Source organism: Phytophthora cinnamomi, assembly GCF_018691715.1.
Source record: "Phytophthora cinnamomi strain GKB4 chromosome Unknown Contig16, whole genome shotgun sequence".
Classification (NCBI taxonomy): domain Eukaryota; phylum Oomycota; class Peronosporomycetes; order Peronosporales; family Peronosporaceae; genus Phytophthora; species Phytophthora cinnamomi.
The window spans coordinates 1,196,163-1,221,917 of NW_027150949.1; the positions used below are offsets into that span (position 1 = coordinate 1,196,163).

Genomic DNA, 25,755 nt, shown 5'->3' on the forward strand with positions numbered 1-25,755 from the left:
CTCCGTCAGTAGTTTGCTGACACCGTACTGCGCTGATGCAAGAAGCTTGAACCGCGCCCAGCACTCGGTCTCCATGCTGCGAAGGTGGTCGTCGGATAGACAGTCACGCAGGTGCTTGTTTACTGGGCTGGTGTCGACCATGAACTGGAGGATACGAATGTCAAGAAAGGAGCTGCTGCTACTATGAACCAATGGGGCTACGGTATCACCAATCATGCTGCGGTACATTCCGCTCGAGTTACCTCTTCCTTTGCTCGAATGCGTGACATTGTTACGAAGACTTCGACTAGAGATCACTGAAGATGATCGTCGGGAAACTTGCAGGGCAGCAATAGCGGGGTGAAACTTCTTGGCGCACTTTTCGGTTTTCGCTTGGATATACTTGGTTTTTTTCTCCAGAAGCTGTATTTCGGACGCGATGGAAGCTCGCCTTGTTTCTGAAGGGACAACCAGACCTGGCGCAACTGGTTTTGCAGGGTGCGGTGCGGCAAGAACCCCACCACTATCATGACCATGGGTTAGTAGCACCGCCGAAAGCCGTGTTTTTGCTTTCACTGCTCCAGTAGCTGCTGCAGCCGTCGTGTGAAATCGAGGAGGCGATCGTCGAGCCGCAAGCAGCACCTTGGATTTATTGGCAGCACGCAGACTAGCTCGTTGATAGCGAAAGAGTCTAGCGTGAACCCAGTCGAGTATCGCGTGCAACGAGTGCCTTTGAACCTGGGTGTCTGACTGGTCTCCACTGGTCGTCCACAATTCTTGCCAATCGTGCTTAATAATGTAAAGGACTTCGCAAGAAGTTGTCGCCCTAACTGTTGCTAATCTTCTTTGAGCTGCGAGGAAGAAAGCGACTTCGCCAAATACCGCGCCTTCCATAAGTACGGCCACACTTGTTACAGAGCTTGTCCAAAACACAGCAGCCAATCCCTTCCGCAGGATGCAAAGTCGACTCCCAAAGGTGCCTTCGACCAAGATATTATCCCCGGGAATGAAAAGCTCGGACTGCAGTCGGAGCGCCAGATTATTAACCTGGGACGGTGTCAGAAAGCGGCTAAATGGAAGGAGCGCAATAGCGTGGCCATAAATTTCAAGCATAAACTTCAGTTGAAGATTTGCTGAGAGGTCCTGCATCGTACCATGAACATCGAGACCCTCAGTGTGCTGAAATTGTAAACGGAAGAAAAAGCCAACTCTTTTGCGTAATCCTTCTGGTAGCTCGTGCTCCTTCGCGAAACCATCAAAACTGGTGATGCGGCTCTTGTATTGTTTTGTTTCCTTGCCGAGTTCGAGAATGAGTTCTGAAATCTCGCCCACAATGTGACCTATGATAAATGTGCAGCATAAGCACGTGAAACTAGTCCAAAGTGTTCCAGCCGCGTCGCGCGGAACGCTTTCTCGTGACCCGACCAACAATAGCGTTGTAATGGCCCAGTAGAATGACTTCGCGTAAAGCATTGGGACGGAACGGTGATATTCCTGCAGTAAGTGATCGTGCGCCATCCAGCACTTCTCAACATGGCCGCATTCGTGCTCCGACACCAAGAAGAAGATGCAGCCAACGTAGTGCGCCACTAGCACAAGAATAATCATCAATTTGGCGGGGCTCAGATACGCCGACACATTGTGAGTCGCAAAGTGCTGTTGAATTTGCACGATAACGTCGTCCAAGTACTCCCAGAGGTCCACGCAGCGAATTAGTCTTGGCAGTCGACACAGACTAGGGGTCAGTGCCAAGCTTTGAAACGGAGTGTAAAGTGGTAAGGACGCGAGAACATCCCATTTAAAAGTCGAGCTCCGAAGGTATTGACTATCCACTTCGCTTCGCGTGACCAGGTTCTCCAGGTTGGCTTCGGAGCAACCGAAGTAAAAGAGCCGCATGTATATATCAATCACGAAGCATACATCACAGCTAAGATCAGCAATCCAAACAGCAGCATTTGTGCTACTGGAAAAATGGAAGTGCGAGTGAAAGCAGATACGAAGGATTACAAATACCGTATTGTACACATTCCAGAAGGTAATGGTCGCATTCCACACACTTTTGATCAAATTGCGCGTTTCATAGGCATCTCGTGTCACCTTCTTGTGGTTTCCAACTCCAACACTGGTATTCGCTATTACCGTGTCGCCCTGGTAAAATAATGTACTCGTTGACATCAAATGTGGCTGAAGCTTTAGCTTTTCAAGGTTGCGGATGGTACGTCGCATACTAGCCTGTTGCTCAGCCCAGAGTACTTGCGCTTCTTCCCTCATATCACGCAAGTCGTCTTCGAACTTGCGTTGAATGACATCAAACTGTTCCCGAGTCATGACGGATGCATGTACGAGGGAGGCTGCTATGAGGGTGGCAGGATGGGCACACCTCAGTAGGAATGCGTTTACTCCGTAGCTGTCACCCTCGTGAAGAGCGCGGATAGGTACCTTACGTGAACGAAAGAACAAATTAACTTTGCTTCCATGTAGTAGCACCATAAATTCGCGACAGATGTCTCCTTCAAGGCAAATAGTATCTCCATTTTGATAACTGCGATGGCGAAATTTTCCCGTCACCTCTTTTAGAAACTCGATGCTGGCCGAGTCAAACAGAGCGACACTTTTGACAGCCTCGGAGTGTAGCAGCGACGAGATTTCGTAGCAAAGCTGATCCGGAAGGTTTGACAATAATTGCGACTCGTATGCTTTCTTGCGTTCGGTGAATTCGTGGTGATAAAAACGCCGAATTTCGGCACTAAGTTTTTCAGATATATCCATGCGTTCGAGAATACCATTCACAGTATTCAGCTTTTCGATGTGGTGATGCTGGGGAGCCATTGCATTTGAAATCGTGCTGGACATTGCACCCACGACGCCAAAGTTGATAATTCCGCTAATAAAAATCCAAAACGCAGCGAAAAAACTCTCTGGTGTCGAGTATGCAACGATGTCGCCGTAGCCGACAGCTGTTAAAGTTACAATAGCCCAGTACACGGAGCGCATGTAAGCAAAAGATGCCTGGTACGTCGATTTGGGATCTTGTGCTGGGAAAACGTCGCCAATGTGAGCATAGCAATCAAACGTTACCCATGAGCAATTCTCGAAAAGAGTAGCCTCTTGCAGACAATCAAACCGCGTCAGATTTGTCATTCCACTTTCCCCTGCCTCTTCTAAAATGGTTACATTTGGGAGCCAAGCCATTTCAAACCATACGCAGCCCACGACGTGAAGCATGAACGTGACCCCAAGCAGTAAGGAAATGACAAGATGAGCCTTGGAACTTAAGCCATAGTAGTCGCACACGTTCCAGAGTAAGCGCGGAGCTTCCCGTAAGCGTAGCAAACGAAACAAACGAAAGAACCAAGAGTAGCTACGTCCTGAAGCCGCCGCTAGAGACTCCAACACAAGGCCAACCGGGAGCCAAGCAAGCAAGTCGGGATAAAACCCATCAGCTTTGTAGGCAGCGAAGATAAGGTAAGGATCATCCACGGAAAGCATCACAACGGGGTCCAAGTGCGCTAGGTATCGTGAGCGCAAAATCAGGTGCACGCCGAAAAACACCTCAGCCATCAGCGTTAGCGCATACCTCAGCCTAAATGTAGGCTTTTCTCCAAACATATCGTGGTCTTCCTTCATTGAGATAAATACAGAGAAGTAGGGCACTTCGAAGGCGACGTAAACGATAGCGATTAAGCGAGCTGCATCCCAATGAATACGGAAAACCGACCCGGGAAGTTTCCAGCTGACTTTTTGTCTTAACCCAAGATTGTGACGAGCATCGTCTGCAGCCATAATGCTATGCGTACTTCCTGCAAACGAGCTCCTGCCGCCACTGCCCCCTCGGTTACGCATTCCTAGCAGCTTCTTGGTTTTGCGTAACTGTGTAGAATATTTTTCCAGTGTTTCAGCCATTCGAGCACGAACTTCAATTTTGGTCTCCCTGTAGAAGTCGTCTATGGCATCATCGAACTTAACCTTTGCGAGTACGTACAACTCGCAAAAAGTCTTGGCGACAGCTTTTTCCTCGAAGTTTTCTGGAAAGAGTAAGCAGGTGTCTGCAAAAAAATCTCCAGTTTGGCACTCTTTGGAGTTGGATCCATCGAATGCAGAGAGAACCACGCGACCTCGAATGACAAAAAACATTTGAGCGTTAAACTTCGGCTCAATAATCTGATCCGCTGGCGAATAGACTCGTCGGACCAGCGCCGCCGCGAGCAAGTTAATGAATTCGACGCTTTCCTTAACAAGAAAGCGCACCTGTTTTATTCGGCTCGCCTTCAGCGTGGACACCACCTTTGCCCGTAAATGCTTGGGCATGAGATGCAGCGCTTCCTCACTGTCGAGACTGTGGTGCGTGTTCCAGGAGTATGTGAAATAGGCGATAACTTGACGCCTCAACGCTCGCGGTATGTTTTGTGAGCGCATGTACTCCCGAGCATTGTCCACGTGAGTAGTAAATGCGGCGTAGCGTGCATTTCGGAACCGAAAGATAAATAAAAATGTTGCTAGCAGCGACGACCCAAAGAGCGCACCCATGAGCGTCACAGCTACTGCGTACAACGTCTCGGCGTCCGAAACTGGGGTGACATCGCCATAGCCCAGCAAAACCATTGTCCGCGATGCCCAATACAGCGTTCGCGAATACTTCCGCGCCACAGACGCACCAAAAAGACGGTCCCGGACGACCCAACTTGTCTCCACGCTCTCATCACAATCCTCGAGAGTAACGCCACACTGGGCATGAGCGATCATCATGTAGCCGCAAGCCACGTAGTGACACAGCCCCGCACACAGCGCGATATTGCGTACGAGACTGTCAATGCCCGTCGACGAAAGCTGCTGCACCCACGTGCGATCGGAGTAAATGCCGGCGAACCTCGCCAGACATTGTCGCAACCGGTACAGTCGACATACCTTGGTGATGCGCACCACGTGCAGCGCGTTGTACGCCCCCCAGGCGTAGGGTATTACCTCCAGCGGCAGCAACGCCACAATCTCCAGCAGCAGCTCAATCTTGCGCGCCCGGACGAAATTCTGCCGAGACAGCGAGTCGTCCGCAGCGCTGCCGCGCGCCGCCGCAGACTGCGCAATCGACGCCAGCGTCCACTTGGTCTTCCCGCGATGCATCATGTTGAACGACGGCGTGCGCGTCATGACTTTCATGGACCGGAACATGCTCTCGTTCCGCGAGCCTGTTCGGACGTCCGAGCCCCCGAGTCGCGCGAAAAGACCCCTCTGCAGCTGGTAGAAGCGCACGAACTCCACGACTCCGATCACATCGGCGACGGCGTCCAGCGCCGCGTAGTAGCTCAGCGCCTGGGTCCAGCGGTGCAAGTCCGGTCGCCCGTACGGGTCGTAGTAGAAGGCTATCCGGAAGGGCACGGTGAGGAACACGTAGAGCGCGGCGTAGAGGCTGATGGCGGCCCGGACGGTCTGCCGCGTCGTCCAGGACAGGCGCTTGTACGCGCGCTGCAGCGGTTCTACCGCCCGAAGGCACGCGAGGCGCCACGGCCGGCGGTGGGGTCTCGACAGCTTGGGCTTCGGCCGGTAGTCCGCGGTGGGGCACTCTCCCAGGGGCGGCCCCGTCGCCGCGGTCGCGGCCACGGACGAGGGTCTCGGGCCGCCGCCCGCCGCGTAAACCTTTTGCGTCATCCTGCCAGGACCATCAACTGCTGCAATTGCTGCAATTGCTGCTGCTGCGCGGGAGGGCGGGGGTTTCACGCCGTGGCCGCCCCAAGTTTAGCCGCAAGGGTGCGATGGAGCGCTGGCGAGGACGTTGGTTTCGCCCAGTGCCACTCGCGACGAGGCCGCGACCGAGCCAGGCAAGAAGCCTGGCGCATGGCAGGCAGTTGGGCTTTGATGGGCTTTGATGGGGCCCGGAGGAGTCTGTCTATGCTAGTGTCTCGCCTTGTCCGCCGAGGGTCCATCTGTGCTGCAGCAGTTTCGGCGTCGCGGTGGTCTCGCTCTCTCTCTCTCTGCCTGGACGCTCGACAGCATTCGGATTATAGAATGCAGTAGAGTAGACATCAGAATAGCAAATCAGACAGGGAATGTATTTCTACAGGTCCACAAGGCTGGTTGTAGAAAGCGACAAAATGCACAAGCGTCGAGTTCAAATCGTGACGGGGGATACAGTTCTAGTTGGTCCAGTCTCCCAATCCACTTCCGCCAAAAAGCTAAAATTAAAACAGACGAACATGCGCTGCTATTATAGCTAGCCAACGTATTACTATATCATCGCCTGCTCGCCTCGCTCGCAGTCCTCGCCGGCCATGGCGGAGATGGCGGAGCCGGCCGCCACGACGCCGCCCGTGAGCCGCAGCAAGGCCAGCGACAAGCGCTCGTGGCTGACGTCCGTGAGCCGGCGCTCCGTCAGCCGCGTGCACAGCTCCTTCAGCCTGCACACGCGCGTGGCCCACGTGCCGGCCGAGGACCCCTGGACCCGAACTCTGGGGTCTGGAGGGCCTGGAGCCAGCTGCTGCTGCTCTTGGTCCTGCAGCTGTGATTGCGACTCATATCGACTACATGCTGCGCAAATTAAACAACAGTAAGGATGACAATGCCAGCGAAGACTCGTCCTCCGCTTCCAGTATCCCTGCAGGAAATCCAAGAAACCGCCGATCCTCCAGTGCTGCTCGAATTATAACCGGAACATCGAGTCTGGTGAAAGCGCTATCGAGAAGGAAAAGTAGCGTGGTACCGTGGCTGGTGAGAAAAGGTTCCATAAACCGGACAGAACAAGATGTTCATCGGCGGAAAAGGGCGCACATGTATACTGGATCATATTTGCGCGGAATTACAGCGGATGTGATGCCATCGTCGATAAAGGATAATGATCATTTCTCGCCAACACCGTTTGTAAGGACAAACACCCCGACTCGACTTCAGCATCAACAGGGTCCTACCGCGTCTCATGTTTACAAGCATCATGGAATATGGCGACTGCTGTTGCTACGAAGATGCATCGATCATCAATCTCGAACGCGAATGTGGTGGCTCTTGTTACTCTTGTCCAACCTATTTTATTGCTGGCTTATGGTTCCCGTTCAAATTACATTCCCGCTGTGGCAGCGACCAACGTTGGTGATTCAGACAATAGACTTCATCTCGAATGCTGGACTCTTCCTAGATCTCGTTCTGAATTTGAATTTGTCTTTTTCGGCTGATTCCGATAAGATTATAGACCCAAAACTTTGCGCGAAGCGATACCTCAAGGGCGAAATATTCTTCGATTTGATGTGCGCGTTCCCTTATGAATATTTATACGTGCAGAGATACGGATTAATGCGGCTCCCACGTCTTCTACGCGTGCTGCTTCTGAAGCGGCATTTGAAAGAAGTTTCACATTTCATCCATTCAAGCAGCAAACGGCAATTGCTACTACTGGGAGTGCTGTTTTTTTATGATATGCCACATAGTTACGTGTATTCACTTCGGAATATCGTATGTTGAAGGGTTTAGTCCGAACGATAAACGAGCATGGATATCTCCAGTCAGTCTATGTCTTCGCCGGCTTAATGCAACGCACCTGGAAAACTGCAACGGCACAATATTCGACGAAAATGCGAACAGAAGTGAACTAGAAGTCATCGGCGCGTTGGAGTATTTCCGATCCCAATATTTCGCTGTAGGAGTTTTCGCATCTCCAGGGAATAGCGTTGAGCCGACCAGTAGTCTTCAGTTGACTGTGGCTCTGATTTTTATGCTGGGTGGGTTCTTAATAGCAGCTATCATCGTGGACAACGTGCAGAAACGCTTTACAGCCTCCGCGTTCGAGCAAAAAGAATTTTTCGAGACAAGCACGCGCATTCGGCTTTTTTTACGCCTCCAAAACTTCCCATTATTTATTCACCACCGCGTCAAGTCTTTCCTCGATTATTGGTGGTCGTCCCATCGTGGTGCAGTTATCAGCGAGCTGCTTGCGGATCTACCTCGATCAATTCGTTTAGAACTGCTGCGGAGTATCTGTACACCCATAAGTTTAACACTAAGACAACTGCACGGAGTACACTCAGCTGGTCAAAACCTTGATGAAATTTTGGTTGAAAACGCCAAAATTGTATTGTATGGTCAAAGCGAGACCGTCTATCGCCACGGTGACTACGCTATGGGGGTATTCTTTCTATTGGAAGGGGAGGTGAGTATAGTAAAAATGGGAGGTTCACCATGTGCAGTACCCCGAGGAGGCGTTTTCGGCGAAGCAGCACTGACACAGCAAGAGGGTGGGGATAGCTACACAGAGCATGTAAGTGCTGCCAGTGGCTGCATCCTGTTGTTTGTTTCTCGAGACCAGCTGCAAGCTATGGAAACGATGTTTCCTGGACTAAGCGCAGAGCTGCTTTCGCTTGGTCAGCGACAAGTCAGTAAAAAATTCTCAGATAAGTCTGTTGACAGAATCCAAGGTGAAAACCCTGAAAGTCAAGCAACAATGTCCGCCTTGAACGAGTTACCACGACAGGGAAGGCCTATCACTCGTGTTCACGATCCCGACTCTACGTTTGCTTTATTGTGGGAGACGTGGGGATTCATGACGATGACGATACAATTAGTACTGGTCACCTTTCAAGCGTGTTTTCCGCTGGAAGACGGGCATAAGAATGCCGATGCTCTAATGATTTTTCTGGAGCTAACATTTCTGTTGGATATTATAGTCCGAACACGACTTGGATTTTATGAGTACGGGAACAAAATAATGGACCTGCAACGCATCAAGCGAAATTACCTGAAGTCGGTGATCTTCGTTTTGGATATCATTGCCTTACTTCCGTTGTATGCCATCAACTGGGAAATGCCTGCCCGTGGTCGACTGAATCTACTCAACACTAACAAGCTGCGGCGGCTCGTCAAAATCCCCAGGCAGTTGCAAACCCTCGAAATTCGATACCTGAAGCTGACAACGGAGCTACATTTGTTTAAGCTCCTTTACTATACGTTCATGTTGTCGCATTTTCTGGCTTGTGTGTGGTTTAACTTCGCATCCAAGACTGCAATTCCTAGCTTTAGTTCACCCGTCAAGTTGACAACATTTGGGAACGACGCATGGCTACCGGCTAAAAGCTTGGAGAATGCAACAGTGGTGCTACAATATATGGCGTCTCTCTACTGGTCCTTCGGGCTAATGTCATCTTCGGGCAACTCCGCGTTTCCGCAAACCACAGCTCAAAGTATTTTCAGCGTGGTCACCATGGCCTCTGGTTTTTTCCTATTCGCTTATGTGGTGGGCAACTTTTCCGATATAATTGATCTGACAAGTTCTCAGGTGAAGGACTTCAACGCCAAGATGGGTGCTGTGCGCCAAATGCTAGACCACTTTGCTATGACAGATGCTCTCCAGGAGCGCGTGAAGACATTCCTACTCTTCAAACACCATCATACTATTACAGAGGAGCACATCCTTGTGCGCTGCCTACCACCTTCGCTGCTTACTGATATCCGCCTAGTTTATCTAAAACCTATGATTGATAAAGTAGAGTTCCTGAGGGGTATGGAGTCCTCAATCACCCGAATGCTCGTCTCCCAGTTCACACAAGTTCTCGTTTCTCGCGGTGAATTCGTGATTAAACACGGTGAAAGCGGAAGTGACATGTTCTTTGTTTTCACCGGGGTGCTTCATGTGTTGTTACCCTCCCGGGTGGGACATCCTGCGAAGACGACGTTCAAGGCTGTTGCAGAAATTTTAGCCGGCCGAAAGGATATTCGAGACCGCATATCAATACATGCTGGCCCACTACAGGATGACATTATCGGTGGTATGAAGCGTAAACAAGGCAAACACGACTTGAAGAAAATTAATGAGATATCGGATGGCAGTTATTTCGGCGAAAATGGGCTTTTCATCAACAGAAAGCGCGATGCTTATATTCAGGCGCATACATCGTGCATCGTGTATAGATTATCGCGCGAATCGCTGGAACTTGTGTTCGCGAGATACCCAAAGTGGATGCAAAAAGTGATGCGTATTGCTAATATTCACCGGGAGCAAGCGCGACTTGTTCATCTCTCGCGCAAAGAGCAGCGGCACGGACTGGCCACGGTCGCTAACATGCTGTCGCGCTCAGATATCATGAATTGGCACGCGGAGAGTTTGAAGGAGAAGCGGTGCCACACGGGTTTGCAACGAATCCACAGTCCAGAGACTAATGATAACGGCCCGCCTTGGACGTATCGAAGGATGCTCAAGCCTCTCATCAGCTTTGGTCAGATCGTTATTCATGGTGCGGAGGTGCAGAGTAAGTTTCACCTCTTATGGCTCCGATTTATCGTGTTCTGCACCGCTTACGTTTCCATGCTGATACCATACGAGCTCACAATGGACGCAATGGACCGAACAACCACAACGACAACAATTGTGAAAGTTTCCGAGTTGTCGTGTGAGGTCGTTTTCGCTCTAGACATATGGGTCAGCTGGCATATTCGCGAGTCATCAGATGCCATGGAGCTTTACGACGAAAATCTGAGGAGTTCGTACCGGAAGGAGCGACTGCGTTGGGATTTCGTTGCCGCAATTCCTTTCTACGACATGCTGTCTTTGTTCAAGTGCAACCCGTGGTTCAAAATATTGCGCTGCCTCAAAATCTTCAACATTAAGATATATCTGAATGAGTTGAATCGCCGCAGCGTTGCCAGCGAGATTACACGCTTCTGGCATGTGTGGTTATTGTACTTACTAGTAATTTATTGGGCGGCTTGTGCCTACTTAGCAGTAGCTACAAAAGCAGGCTTCGCCTCGGATTGGGAAGACTGGCTACCATTGCAGCAGTTGCAGATCGCAGACCCCGAAAACCCGTCAGCCAAGCAGTTAGCGCTCCGCCTTTTGCGTGGACTCTCCTTCGCAGTCACTACACTCGTAAAAAAAACCTACATTCCTACGCCTACAACGGCATTGCTTCTCGGATTCCACATTGTGATGGCATTCATTGGACTCCTAGTTATGTCCTACGTGATTGGCGAACTCGCAAGTCTTTTCATATCATACATTAACCTCGAAGTGGGGTTTCGCAAGAATTGCATCGCTGTCGAGTTATACCTGAGACGATTACATGTCAGTGATCAACTTAAATTGCGTACGAATGCCTTTATGACGTCGCTGTGGTCCTCTCACGCTGGTGTCAATTACGAGGAGCTTTTGGCGGAAATGCCGCGTGATATCCGCGCTTCGTGTGTTCTTCACGCGTCTAAAAAACCTTTGGACTGGTTCATTATGAAAGTTGCTACTCCGTTGTGCTGGGAGGGAGATGAAAGCATCGACGCACTTACTCTATCGCTGGCCAACCGACTGCGATTCGAGAGCTACCCCCGCGATGAGAACGTTGTGACAGAAGACAATGTTGTTCGCGCGATGTACTTTGTGATCAAAGGGCACCTGAAAATGGATAGCCGCTCCCTCATCCATCGCCCCCTTGGCCTTCGGGACGGTAGCTACTTCGGCGAGCGTGGATTACTCGCCTGCAGTATTAGCCCTTACAATTTCCGTACTGTGCGAGCGTGCGATCTGCTATCACTTAGCTCTGAAGCCTTTGCTCAAGTGCTGCACAAATACCCTTTTACACATCTGGCGCTGAACGTTTGCAACGCAGCACACAGATTATTGAAGTCGCAACAGATTGAGTCGTGCTTAAAATCGGACATGGAAGAGCGCTGGGGTACGGCACTGCTACGTACTCTTCAGGAAATCCAAGACCTGTGTCCGACTACTTTAGCTGGTAGTGAGCACGCAGACGCTGACACTGACGCAGATGCTTCGTTTCCTGCGTCTGCTGTTGTCTTGAACGCTGAGTTAACAGCCATGTCCACGATGTGGAGCGCTGAAGGGTCTGCTTCGTTCGACGCATCGGGCATCATCGCTAACATGGACGGGTCAGGAAAGCAACTTTTGCAACATAGCAATGGTAAGTCAGCGGGTGCGACAAAAACCGAATCCACCTCCAAGAAATTCTCCACTGTCAATGCAGAATGGGGAGAGCTACCTGCACACATTGGTGAAATGCTTGAGGGTCTGGATACACCCCAGTGCTACTTTGAGGTGTTTGCCCCCCTGCTCCATATAATCCTGGCGACCGACCCGCTCGACTGGAAAGCAAGCTTCGGTGCGCCAAGCAGCGCTATTCTCTCAGCAGCTAAGATCACAGCGGAGCCGTTAACTCCAAAATCCTAGAGACCAGCCCGAAAAACTACCCGAACCGGTAGAACAACCATCAAGGGCGGCAATAGCAAAGTTTTGTTGAGCAACGTTCTTCCTGAGGACACGTTCGACGACGGCAAGGACGACGCAGGTGTGTGAGTTTGTGCGCCGGTATTGAGGTGCTATTTTCGACGTAAGTCCACCTGCTTGGTGCCTGACGAACTCAACACTTCTGTAACCGCCCCATCGATACTGGAGAAATGTGCAGTTGGTTGGGTCACAACACATATAATGCCGGTTAGGTTACTACAGACCCCAGTCTGTGGTTGAATTTGCTTGAGAAGGGTCGGCTGGTGACCTGGTAGACAAGTAAATTATTGAGGCTAGAGTGGCCAGCGGTCAGTGATGGTTTTATTAATTGCCTTGTTTCGTGGCAGCCTACGAAACTGACTTCGCGCACCCCTTTCCATCCATGCGAGCGAGAATAGATGTCCTGAGGTGGTGGCTTTTATTTTTTGCGCTGGAGTTTGCCAACCGGGTGCGCTGAGTGGGGGACTGAGCTCAGACATACTTCGCTAACGAACTATTTTTTGTTTGGTCACCAAGACCTCGCATTGCTTTGAATGCAGCAAGATGATGAGGGGTGGCGTGAACAGCAAGGCGAGCGCGAAGAGCAGAATGAGCGCCAAGAGCAAGATGAGTGCCAGGAGCAGGGTCAGTACAAGGAGCAGTGTGGCGAGTCGGAGTAGTGATCTGCAATCTTGGATAATGTCCCGAGGTCGCCGATCCGTAGGTCGCGCACGCGGCTCCTTCAGTCTGCACACGAGAGTGGGGAAAGTTTTGGCAGAAGACCGCCAAAATGCTTTCGATCCGAATGCGAGAGCCGTTAAACTCTGGGACCAGGCGCTTCTGCTCTGCCTTCTCCTAGAGGCATTTGCGCTGCCATACTTTTTATGCTTCCAGCCCGAGGTCGTGAGCGTTATCTCGACTTTTTTCGTGGTGGTGGTCGTGTGCGATTTTGTATTCGCAGCAGACTTATTAGTTCAAGCGCACATGGGCTACTACTTGGATGGAAACCTCATTCGCGACAAGAAACGCACCGCCAGAAGATATCTGCGCTCGCGCCAATTTGCAATGGATTTTATCGCTACTGTGCCAACTCAAGTTCTGGTAATAGGTTATCCTGAGTTGGTGAACAAGTTGCTTTTCTTGAAGCTTCTGCGGTGGTCGCGGCTTCCGCATCTTGTATCAGGTGTTGATGAATTCTACGCAAAACACTTCGCGGTGCTGAAGCTTCTCAAGGTTCTGGTATCTACCATGTATCTGGCGCACGTCCTAGCTTGTATACGCTACATTTTCGGGAAAGATGACAGCCGTACTGATCACTGGCTGCCGAGTGACTTGTCGCACGATGATTCGTTGCATCGAGATTATTTGGTGTCATTATACTGGAGCGTCGGGATCATGACGGGTCTTTTTGAAGGGGAACTGCCGCGCCACAGCTCCGAATTCCTGTTCACGATTTTGGTTTCACTCTGCGGCTTTTCAATGTTCACGACGCTATGCGCCACAATTTTCGTGATTTCGAAATGCGAAAGTGGAAACGCTGAAGCGATGAGTTCACGCATCAATCAACTCGTCCATGTGCTCTCATTCCACCACGTGCCGGAAAGTCTACAAACCCAAGCAATCGAGTATTTAAAGGTATGTGGCGCATTGCATAGGCATTTCAATTCTATAAGCTAATAGGACTTTTGCTGTGCCGTCAGCGCTACTACACAGATGCCGAATCGGCAGACAGAGAAACCGCGAAGATTTTGTGTCCGTCCATTGCTAACGACATCCAGGTGGAGCTTCTTAAGTCGACACTTGCCCAAATCTCACTTTTTGTCGGCTGCAATGACCAGTTTATCATAGCTATGACGAGTCTGCTTGAATTAGATGCTGTGCCAGCCCAGACTACGCTGTTTTCAGAAGGCGACCACGGGAGCGCTATGTACGTCGTCCGATCAGGTGTTCTGGCCGTTATGGCCAGATCCGTGACCGTGCTGGAAATGAGGAAGGGCACATGTTTCGGCGAACTTTTTGTATTCTCGTCAATGCCCTGCACCGCCACGGTGATCTCAACTACATACTCGATTTTGTACAAGCTTTCTCGCTTCCATTGCGAGCGCGTGCTCGAGGGGTATCCAGATTGCGCGTCTGTAATCGCAGTCCACGTAAAAGACATTCTTAGACAGCTGAATTTCAGTGAAGAAGAATCGGGGAGTAATACCTCGAGTACTTCCGTCTCGTCTCGAAGCAATTCCAGAAGGATAGCTCTCCGCCGAGCTTCCGTTACCACAGGAGGTATAGCGGGGGCGTTGGCAAGAGCTCGAGGGTCGTCGAGAGGAAGCATCTTCCTGTCTTCCCAACGAATCAGCATCTCGCGAAAGCAGTCGAAGAAAAACTCAATTGGTCCGCTAGTGCAGGATCTCCCTCCACCAGGGAATAAACCCACTAGCAACGAGCATCCGTCACGAGAGACCAAAACTGAGACGATGCTGTCAATGGACGATCTCCTCTCGCACACACTGACACTGAAACAAGATCAAGAGCCTCCACTGTTTGAGCAACGTCAAGGATCAAAAATGAAACAGGTATACAAGCGTCACGGGTTGTGGCGTCTGGTCCTTCTCCAGAGGTGCATCGATTTTGAATCACCTGTACGCATGTGGTGGCTATTGCTGCATTTCTCAAATCTTTGCTATTGCTGGATCATGATCCCCGTTCAAGTGATTTTTCCATTGTGGCAGCGACCTTCATGGGCGACTCAATCCATCGACTCCATCTCAAACATTGGACTGCTTCTTGACCTCGTGTTGAATTTGAATCTCTCCTACATGATTGAGTCTGATAAAGTTATGGACCCAAAGCTGAGTGCCCATCGATACCTAAGGACGGGCTTCCTTTTCGACCTGCTTTGTGCGATGCCTTATGAATATTTGTGCACGAACAAATATGGGGTTATGAGGTTGCCGCGCCTCCTACGCGTCTTTCATTTGAAGCGACACATAAAAGAAGTCGACCGCTTCATCCAATTGAATAGCAGGCGGCAGCTTGTGTTGCTTATCATCCTATTCTTCATGATGTTCCACGTTGTAGCCTGCGTATACTTTGGCATTTCGTACGTCGAGGGATTTGACCCGAACGAAAACGAAGCGTGGGTGTGCCCCACCAGCCTTTGCCTACGCCGACTGAACGCGACGCACTTGGAAAACTGCAACGGCGTAATATTCGATGAAAGCACGAGCCGAGCTGAGTTAGAGGAAATCACTGCTATGGAATACTTTCGTTCGCTGTATTACTCCGTCGGGGTACTTGCGTCGCCTGGTAAAACAGTAGAACCAACAAGCGACTTTCAACTCGTAGCAGCTTTGGTTCTCATGCTTGGAGGTTTCCTGGTATCGGGCGTTGTGGTGGACAACGTGCAGAAACGCTTCACTGCCTCTGCCTTCGAACAGAAGCAATTTTTCGAGACCAGCACTCGGATACAACTCTTTCTTCGACGTCAGAAGGCCCCGTTAGTGATTCACCACCGTGTCAAGTCTTTTCTGGATTATTGGTGGTCCTCACACCGTGGCGCAGTAATCCGGGATTTACTGGCAGATCTGCCACGGTCGATGCGTCTGGAATTGTTGCGAAGCATTTGTGCGCCAGTTTTGCAGACACTAGCACTACTACAGGGTGTGCATCCTGTACGAGACAAGCTAGAAGAAGTCATGGTGGAAAATGCCAGTTTTGTCTTATACGGCCAAGGGGAGACCGTGTACCGCCATGGTGACTACGTCACTGGGATGTTTTTTGTTCTCGAGGGAGAGGTTTGCGCCGTGAAAATGGGGGGGCCTCCGACTAAAATACGTCGAGGTGGATACTTTGGCACTGCAACACTTACGCAGCAAGAGCGTGGGGAAGGGTACATGGAGCATGTGAGCGCTAACAGCGGTTGTATCCTGCTCTTTGTTTCTCGTGACCAACTACGAGCAATGGAAGCGATTTTTCAACCACTGAAAGCTGAACTTCTAATAGTGGATCGAAGACTGATGAGCAGCGAACTCGCTAGCTTACATGTTCATGCTGACAAAGAGGATCACAACCAAGTCAAGAGCATGTTACACAAGGCGAACCTTAGTCTAAGAAGCATATTCACAACAGTGTACGACCCGGACTCGCTGTTCACCTTGGCGTGGGAAACGTGGCTGTTCATGGTAATGACGACACAATGGGTGGTAGTGATGTTTCAAGCATGCTTTCCTCTTCAAGGTGGGCACAAAAAGGTGGACTCGCTCATGCTCTTCTTAGAGTGTTCCTTCTTTTTAGATGTCTTCATTCGATCACGTCTTGGGTTTTACGAGTATGGGAATAAAGTAATGGATATTCACCGCATCAAGCACCAATACTTCCGATCGAGGGCTTTTGCCTTGGATATTGTTGCTCTAATGCCGCTCTACGCTGTCAACTGGGGCGTGGTGCAATACAAGCGATGGGATCTACTGAATATCAACAAACTGTTGAGGTTGTTCAAAGTCCCTAAGCAACTTCATGCGCTCGAGACGCGTTATCTAAAGCGCACGACGGAGCTTCACTTATTCAAACTGCTCTACTACACGTTCATGCTCTCTCACATCCTGGGGTGCATCTGGTTCAACTTTGCCTCTGGGGTGGCGATCCCCAAGGCCAAGGACAGCTCGGATCCAAGCATCAATCAGACTGCATTCGGTGAGAATCCTTGGCTACCGTCTAAGAAGTTGGAGAACGGACCTCTTATGCTTCAGTACATGGCATCTCTCTACTGGTCGTTTGGCCTCATGTCGTCTTCGGGCGAGTCTGAATATCCACAAACCACTGCTCAATGCATTTTCAGCGTGGTGACAATGACCGCAGGTGTCTTCGTGTTTGCATATGTGATTGGAAATCTTACAGATATTATCGAACTTACCAGCTCCGAAAGCAAGTAGTTTAACGTCAAGATGGGTGCGGCGCGACACATGCTAGAGCATTTCAAGATCCCGAGTACCCTACAAGAGAGGGTCAAAACGTTTTTACTGTTTAAACGGTACCACACGATCACCCAGGAGCATCTACTTGGAGAATGTTTGCCTCCATCCCTGCTCACAGATATCCGACTCGTGTACTTAAAACCGATGATTGAAAAAGTGGACTTTCTTGCTGGAATGGAGATATCGATCACGCGAATGCTCGTCTCGCAGTTCACGCAGGTGCTGGTTTCGCGCGGCGAGTATGTATTCCGATTCGGTGACTGCGGCAGTGACATGTTCTTCGTGTTTACGGGCATCCTTGACGTTCTTCTACCCATACAGCTAGCGAAGCGCTCCAGACCTACCTTCCGAGTAGTTGCAGATGCAGTGGCAAGCAAAGCAAGCGGAGGAGACAATGCCCCCTCTCAGGCTGGGCCGACACCGGAGGACATCGATAATAGTTGGCAACAGATCAACATTCCAGGCCAACTGAAGAAGATGAACGAGATATTCCCCGGAAGGTACTTCGGTGAAAATGGACTCTTCACGAACGGTGAGCGCGATGCCTACATCCAGGCACAGACGTCGTGTATACTGTACAGACTGTCGCGTGAATCGCTGGAGCTAGTCTTTGAAAGGTACCCCAAGTGGAAGGAAAAGGTCATTCATATCGCTAATATCCATCGCGAGCAAGCACGACTGGAGCAGCTTTCACGCGAAGAGCAGCGACGTGGGATGCTTGTTACGGGTGGAAGATCGCTATCTCGCTCAGACATTGTCAACGAGCGCGCCGAGGGGTTAAAGGGTGCTCGATTCCACGTGCGCATGCAGCGTAGTGATAGTGGACGCAACAGTCGGATCCTCCCAATGCCGGTGGGGTTAATAGACCAGCATGTTCAGAAACCCCTCTTTCAGGTTCTCGATGGGTTTATTCACGGTGTTCCAGTGCAAAGCAAGTCCCACCACTTTTGGCTGCGGTTTATCATCTGTTGCACCATGTTTGTCGCTGTCATGGTGCCCTACCAGCTCACAATGGATGCTATGAATCGCAGAGCAGTAGTCCCCATTCTCGTGATTGTTCTTGGGATACTTTGCGAAGTCGCTTTCGTAGTGGATTTGTGGTTCAGTTGGCACGTTCGCGAGGCGCAAGATTCGATGGAACTATACGATCAAAAGCTGCAAAGTGTATACAAGAAGGAGCGAATGTTGTGGGATATCCTCGCAGCCATTCCCTTTTATGACGTTTTGGCAGTACTGAGTTGTAGTCCATGGTTCAAACTACTGCGCTGCATCAAGATTCTCAATCTCGGCAGCTATTTCAACGAGCTAAACCGACGCAGCACAGACAACGAGAGGACTAGCTTTTGGCACGTGTGGATGGGGTATCTGCTGGGTATCTACTGGGTGGCTTGCGCATATTTGGCAGTGTCGATGGATACAGGCTTTGGGGTGGAATGGGATGCGTGGCTGCCATCTCAAGAACTAGTCATCTGTGACCCACAGAACCCATCGTCTTCGCAGCTTGCTCTCCGCCTTCTGCGCGGGTTATTCTTCGCAATGGTGACATTCGTCAAGAAAGCTTACTGCCCGGAGCCCGAGACTGCACCACTTTATGCCTTCCACATCGGTATGTCTTTCGTAGGTCTCATCGTCATGAGTTACGTCATTGGTGAGCTTGCCAGCCTTTTCATTTCGTACATTGGACTGGAGGTAGGCTTTCGCAAGAACTACATCGCTGTCGAGCTCTATATGGCACGTCTTCGTCTTAGTGATCGACTGAAAGCACGAACGTACGCCTTCATGACATCTCTCTGGTCCTCTCATGCTGGCGTTAACTACGAAGAGCTTTTAGCAGAAATGCCTCGTGCTATTCGAACTTCATGCGTGCTTCAGGTGTCCACGAAGCCCCTTTCATGGTTTGTGATGAAGGTCATTGCTCCTGTCTGCTGGGAAGAAAGCCAAAAGATGGACGACTTTACGCGCTCCCTAGCCGAACGACTGCGCTTCGAGTGCTACCCGCGCGACGAAAGCGTAGTGACGGAGGGGAGTATCGTGAGAGCCATGTACTTTGTGGTCAAAGGCCACCTGAGCATGCAAAGCCGTTCACTTCTGGATCGACCGGTCGGTCTTCGTAGTGGAAGCTACTTCGGAGAGCGGGGGCTCTTGGGGTGCACGATCAGCGCTTACACTGTTCGGACAGTTCGGGCTTGTGATTTGCTATCTCTGAGCTCTGAGGCATTTGTTCAACTGTTACAAGGACAAATTTTTACTCGTCTCGCTCTCAAGTTATGTGAGCGTGCCTACAAACATCTAAAGGGGCAGCACATTGCGTCGTGCTCTAGGAACGATATGGAGGAGCACTGGGGGGCAGCTCTACTGCAAGCTGTTCAAGCAATTCAACATCAGAGACAACCAGCTGTGCACCCAAACCCCCCTGTCGTGAAGGAAGCTGCTGAAAAGGAGGCTGATAGCGATCGCCCTCCTAACTCGGATCGTATTCCGTTGTCTTCCCTTCGACGTAAAGTTGTCACCCGTCAAAACAGTAAGTCCCCGGAAAAGCAAGACTATCTACTACGGAATAACGCCAAGAACACATCAAACGTTGGCGAAGCTAAAAACGCCCACAGTGCGGATGCACAACACGAAGAACTGCCTGCGAATATCGAAGTAATGTTCAAGTCTCTGAAAACGGCCCACAGCTGCTTTGAAGCGTTTGCTCCGCTACTTCACATTATGCTGGCGACCGATCCGTTGGAATGGCATGCGACTTTCAATACGCACAAAAGCGCAACAATGCCAAACAAAGGCCTCGAAGCAGTAGATAATTCTGGAAGTTGGCGGCGCAACTCGCCCCCAGTAATCGAACATGCTATCGCGTCTCCGCTCGTCAGTCGCAACGAAGAAGTTGAGCACTAGAAACACTTAGAGCTGGACCAAAGGTGTATTCAAGTTCGAAATCCTTCATCGTCAAGAAATGCCGCAGTTCAAGCCAGTAGCCGAATGCTTACTGCCACGACACGGTAAATTCTTGCACAACGCTGAAATTGGCGCTACTGGCGTCGATCACCAACGCTTCCGACGTCGCATTGTACGTGAACTCGAGTTCGCCACCACTCGGACTCAACGTGACGCGAGACGGACTACTCGAGACGCCCAGCACCACCACACTCGCGATGGCGTCAGTGAAGTCCTGTCCGCTGTAGTTGTTCCGAGCCACCTTGCTACTAAACACACCACTGGAGACGCTGAACTGGACAATCGTTGACTGCTCGTCCCCGTTCACAGCCTCGATGTCATCCTGGTACAGCTCGCCGCTGGCCGTTCCGTTGGCGGACAGAGCGACCAACAAGTCGTAGGGCGCCTTGCGAGCTGCCGTGCTGGTGAGCGCGGCCTGGTGCATCGGCAGCACGGATCCGCCGCGAACGAGCACAGGCATGTCGTAGAGACTGACGTTCCACGTCACCGCGGTGCCGGTCGAGTCGGTCTTGGCGTAGTCGAAGAGGTCGTACCAGACTCCCGACGGGACATACCCCGTGACGTTGGTGGCCCCCTCAGCGAGCACCGGCACCACCAGCAGCGAGCTGCCGAGCATAAATTGGTTGTCGACGTACGGCGAGGCGCGAGCGTTGATATCGGCTGGGAACTCGAAAAACAAGGCGCGGGCGATCGGCGCTCCGGTTGCGTGGGCCTCGTAGCCCAGTGTGTACAGGTATGGCAGCAGTCGGTAGCGCATGCCGATGAACTTGCGGCCGATTTCAGCGACCGAGGCCCAGACGTACGTCTCCTGCGAATTGGCGCCCTTCACGTTGTGGTTGCGCGCAAAGGGGTAGAAGGCTCCCAGCGCCGTCCAGCGCGCACACAGCTCCTCAGTCGTGTTGTCCGCGAAGCCGCAGATGTCGGCGCCCACCATGGAAACGCCATACATGCCGAAGTTGAGAACGGTGGGGATCGACCACTGCAAGTCGTTCCAGGTGGCCGCGTTGTCCCCCGTCCAGTGCGCCGTGTGGCCTCCCGAGCCCGCGAAAGTCGAGCGAGAGAGCACGAAAGCTCGTTTGTTCAGCACGGTCTCCAGCGCCGAGTTGGTGGCGATGGCCTCGGTGAAGCCGTACAGGTTGTGCGCGTCGTACTGCAGCACGCCGCCGTACTGCTGTGCGCTGGCCGACACGGTCTTGTAGTTGATGACCGTGCGGTCTCCGTCGTTGTTAATGGCGAACGGAGGGCTGTTCCACTCGCTCTCATCGTCCGCGCACACGAGGCAGCACGTGGTCTGTGAGCTCGCGTTCGGACACGTGACGTTGGCGGAGCGCGAGCAGTTGAGCCCGTTGCAGAAGTTGGAGAGCTCGTTCATGTCGATCCAGATACCGTCGAACGCCATGAGTGCGTGCATCTGCGTGAACTGCTCGGCCCAGTAGCTCTGTGCGTCCGGGTGGAAGAAGTCCGGGAAGTAAGTCGGGCCCGGCCACACCTGGCCCAGGTACGGCTTGCCGTCGCTGTTCTTCACGAAGATGTCCATCTCGAGGCCGCGCGTGTACGCGTACAGGTTGTCGTCGTCGGGGATGCCCGGGTCAACGATCGGCACGAACTTCTGGTCGGCGTCGTGGATCTCCGCCAACAGCTCGGTCATGTCCGCCTCGGGGAAGTTGACCGGGTCCAACGTGAAGTCCTCGTAGTCGTTCATGTAGTCGATGTCGGCCCACATCACGTCGAGCGGAATCTCGTGCGCCTTGTACTGCCGCACCACCTCGCGCAGTGAAGCGCTCGAATTGTATCCGTAGCGGCACTGGTGGAACCCGTACGACCAGTACGGCATCAGCTTGGGGCGGCCGATGAGAGCAGTGTACTGTGCGACAACCTCCGCCGGCGAGGGCCCCGCCACAATGTGGAAGTCTAGGACGCCGCCGATGGTCTGGTACACGATCTTGTCTTCCTCAAGCGTCATGTCCATGCCGTTGCTGTTGAGCAGCAGCACGCCGTGCGCCTGGCCGTCTCCGTTGACCCCCATGAAGAACGGGTGCGAGCCGTACAAGTTGACATTGGCGTTGGCGGAGCCTTCGTCACGAGCCCACAGCGTGCGTTTGTCGCCAGCTTGGACTCGCAGGTTGGTTTGCGTAGACTCGCCAAAGCCGAACACGCTGACATCGCGACTCACAGTGGTTGCGATCTGCAAGTACTTGTCCTTGACGACCAGCGACATCGCGGACGAGTCGAAGAGCACGTATCCGTCCGTCTTGCGGGTCACTTGAAAGGTGAAAGGGCTTGAGGTGTACGTGAAGGTCGTGGCCGAGCCACTGGCTGACCACCACACGCCGTCGGTGGAGGCATTGCTCCCGAGAGCGCTTTTCGAGTACAGGCTGGGCGGGACCTGCCAACGCTTGCCAGCGTCGTCGGCTATCTTGATGCGCACCGCATCGTTCGAGCTCTTGGTCACCTCGACCATGAGATCGTCGATGTCATCGCCGTACGTGGCGTTTGTGATGGTCGAGTTGCGGGTGAGCTGGAGCTTGAGCGCCGCGCCGCTATCGGTGACGTTGGCGACGAAGTAGCCCGACGTCGTGAGATAGGCGGTCTCGTTGGTCGCAGCCTGAACGTCACTGCCATAGTGACAGGCAGCGGCCAGTGCGAGTAGCAGGAAGCGCACCGGTCGGAACTGGCGCATGGTTGGTGACTGACGATGCGTGCGTTGCTGAAGTCGAAAACGCGGAGGAGCCGGGAGCTTGTGATACGCGGAGCAAATTCCGGAATGAGCGAATCGAGTCGAGTCGAGTTGAGTAGGTGGGGCGATCGATGGCAACGAGGTGGGCAGTGGTCGACCTTGAGACCTACAAAGTAGATTCTACATGTGTTCCGCGTGGACATTTTAGGAGGGCTGACCGCTAAAAGCTGATACTTTTGGAGGGAGCGACTGGAGTTTACAATTAACGCAAGGCCCCGCACTTGATTTATGGAGATGGATCGTCGACATTATTGAGATCCGATCAGATACATTGACGGAAGAAGCGGTTTATGCATCAGCAAATGTGTTACAGAATATGTTACAGATCACGCACTGGTCCAGGAGATCGTAGGCAGGCTAAAACTTGAAGTCTTACACAATGGGTAAGACGCTCTCTGTTTTGAGCAATTTTGCCGGCTTCGTTGCATTCGACTGGTCCTACATAAGCTACAAGCCTTATGCTTGTAGAATGTGTTGTAGCAGAAACGGCGAGTGTTCACCTTCGTGGTAACGCCTACCAGACGGAAAAAAGAGGGGCCAACTTCAACCGGATCCCTTGGACCCAAGCAGATCGTCAGCAGACCCGTCGCTTTGGTGCTTGTGTACGTGCATTGTACATGTTTGGGCGCAGCTCTGAGCATGGGCAAAGGAGACACTTGATGAGCGAAAGCTGCGTAGAATATAGCTTTTTAATGCGGGGATATGGATGTACTCTCATAATAACGTTAGTAGCACCTGCGTGTGAGGATGAACTTGGAGCTGGCTTTGGAGACGACAAATCCCCAACTTGAGGTAATCGGGGCCCACAGGTCTCGGCACTTGATTTATCGAGCGATAGGCGACAAACAACAGAGTACAACGCCCCGCTTCCTCCTATACTTGATCCGTTTGTGCTCGATAGCCCATGGTTTGGGCAAACGCTGATACACCCCGAACGAGAACCCCTCGCCGAATAATAATATATATTGATTGTAAAACCTGTAATTGTGCTCCCCCCCTTTAACTTGCTATAGTGCCCCCTCCCTGTTTTAGTACCCCACCTCTGACAGAGTGATCAGATGACCGGGGCAAGCAAGATTCAACTTTGGCGCTTAACAAGGTCTCGTCGGTTTGGTTCGATCTCTCTCATTGTCAAACTTGAGTCGTGACAATGAAGCGCAGGTTCACCGTGGAAGAGAAGTTGCAGACTACGCGTGGTTCAAGCCTCTCAAGGACAACACTATGACAAGCATTGACGAGTGGAAAATGAGCAGCAACTTTCAGTACACTCGATGTGGTAACGTGAAAGTACCGGGAAACGATGTAGTTCGGAGCTGACTGAGCCGTGCTTGGAAGGATATGTCTAGCGAGACCATCATCACAAGCTTCCGTCGATGTTCCTCGGAGCGGATGGTCAGCTCTCTATCGACGGATAGGCTTTTGTGTTTTTGCTGGCTGAACATCGCGCGGCTGCATCTACCAACGACGATGTACTTGTGGAAGCTGAAAACAGCAGCGAGTCTGAAGATGGCGACGCGTTCATCGGCATCATCGGAGAGGCTGATCTCTAAGCAAGCACACGCGGCTTGTAGGACTCTTCCTGAATCTACATGACTCACTTTGCTATAGTACCCCATACCTTTAATAGTACCCCACCTTTAATAGTATCCCACCCTAGCAGGGGGGTACTAACGGTTTGCCCCATGGGGCATAATTACAGGTTTTACAGTAACGGAAAATGCCAATTAGTGCACTGTATACAATCGAATTGAACACACTTCATTCTTAGCAAGGTACACAATTAGGAGGAGGTAAACTATTGCCTAGACGGAATCCTCGGAGTCCCAAATCGTGAACTCATCCAGATTTTCGAGAAGATCCTCTTCAACATCGTTGTCATCGGAATCATCGTCGCGAGAGAGCCACTTGCGGCAAAATAGTTTTCCATAGACGTCATGGCGACTGATGTGCCAATCTTGGTAACAGGGAGCGAATCCTGCCGCTGCCACAGACCGAGTAACAACGTCGTCAGGCACATCTTTCCAGACTGCTTCCACCCACTGAGCAACGTCTGTAACTGGAGGCTGCTTCGGGTTTCCACCTTTCGTGTACTGCACGCGGTCCGACGATTTCCATTCGTTGATGAAACAGTCGAGAGTTTGTCCTGGCAGCCCTTGCTGGGACCTCTCGGTGCTCCTCGATCCACGTGACGACCGCTTTCTCCGACATGGTCTTGGCGAGGCGGGATCCAGGCATGGTGGCATTGGTTGGTTGGTGCAGGTGCTTGTTGTTGACAGCGAATTGAAAACTGACAATATTTCCGCAGCGCAAGTGCCGGATGTCGTGCTCTAGGATGCCAACGCGAGGTATACTAATTGGCGTAGGTACAATAGGAATTGTATAGTCAACGAGATGATCGGATTCTACAGGGGGTATTCTATTTGGCACCGCAATACTAATTGGCATTTTCCGTTATATATAATACCGGCTGTCCTATACTTATTAAGCAACCGCATGTTCTTGGTGTGTGTTGTTAAAAGCGCGTTACCGTACTGTGGATCACGTTTGTGGAAGTGCATTGTATGCGTGCACTGTTCCAAACAGAAGCAGCAACCATACTCACGAGCCATACGGAAAAAAGGAAGGACCAACTTCAACCAGATCCCGTGGATCTTCACTTTTGAGCATGGTACGCACGATTCGGTACCTGTAGCTGGTCAGCAAAAAATACACTCGATGGACGAAGGCGTTAGCAGCACAGACAACGATACATGTACCAACAGCTCCTGTAATATACCACACACTTTTAATTTGGATAAATCATTGCAGGTGCGGTAATACATGCTGCAAATTCGGATGGACAGTTCAATGCTCTAGTCTTCACACATTTTTTAAATGTAAAAATGTACGTACATCCTGGAGCCCGCGTTTGAAGTCTTCAATGAAGATGGTGC

At 51.5% G+C, this 25,755-nt stretch overlaps 3 protein-coding genes across 3 annotated transcripts; all 3 read right to left on the minus strand.

The window, feature by feature from the left end:
• Window positions 1–1,037: 1,037 nt before the first annotated feature.
• IUM83_02486 (Voltage-gated Ion Channel) lies at window positions 1,038–5,622 on the minus strand (the record flags this gene model as incomplete). The annotated part of the gene is made up of 4 exons (XM_067926411.1): window positions 1,038–1,048; window positions 1,134–1,319; window positions 4,503–4,547; window positions 4,635–5,622. 4 exons carry the CDS (start codon window positions 5,620–5,622, stop codon window positions 1,038–1,040), a joined length of 1,230 nt encoding a protein of 409 aa, XP_067796475.1.
• Window positions 5,623–6,199: 577 nt separating this feature from the next.
• On the minus strand, window positions 6,200–6,469 carry IUM83_02487 (uncharacterized protein; the record flags this gene model as incomplete). The annotated part of the gene is made up of 1 exon (XM_067926412.1): window positions 6,200–6,469. One exon carries the CDS (start codon window positions 6,467–6,469, stop codon window positions 6,200–6,202), a length of 270 nt encoding a protein of 89 aa, XP_067796476.1.
• A 13,644-nt stretch (window positions 6,470–20,113) lies between these two features.
• On the minus strand, window positions 20,114–22,765 carry IUM83_02488 (family 31 glycoside hydrolase; the record flags this gene model as incomplete). Its single annotated transcript, XM_067926413.1, has 1 exon — window positions 20,114–22,765. One exon carries the CDS (start codon window positions 22,763–22,765, stop codon window positions 20,114–20,116), a length of 2,652 nt encoding a protein of 883 aa, XP_067796746.1.
• Between the last annotated feature and the right edge of the window lie 2,990 nt (window positions 22,766–25,755).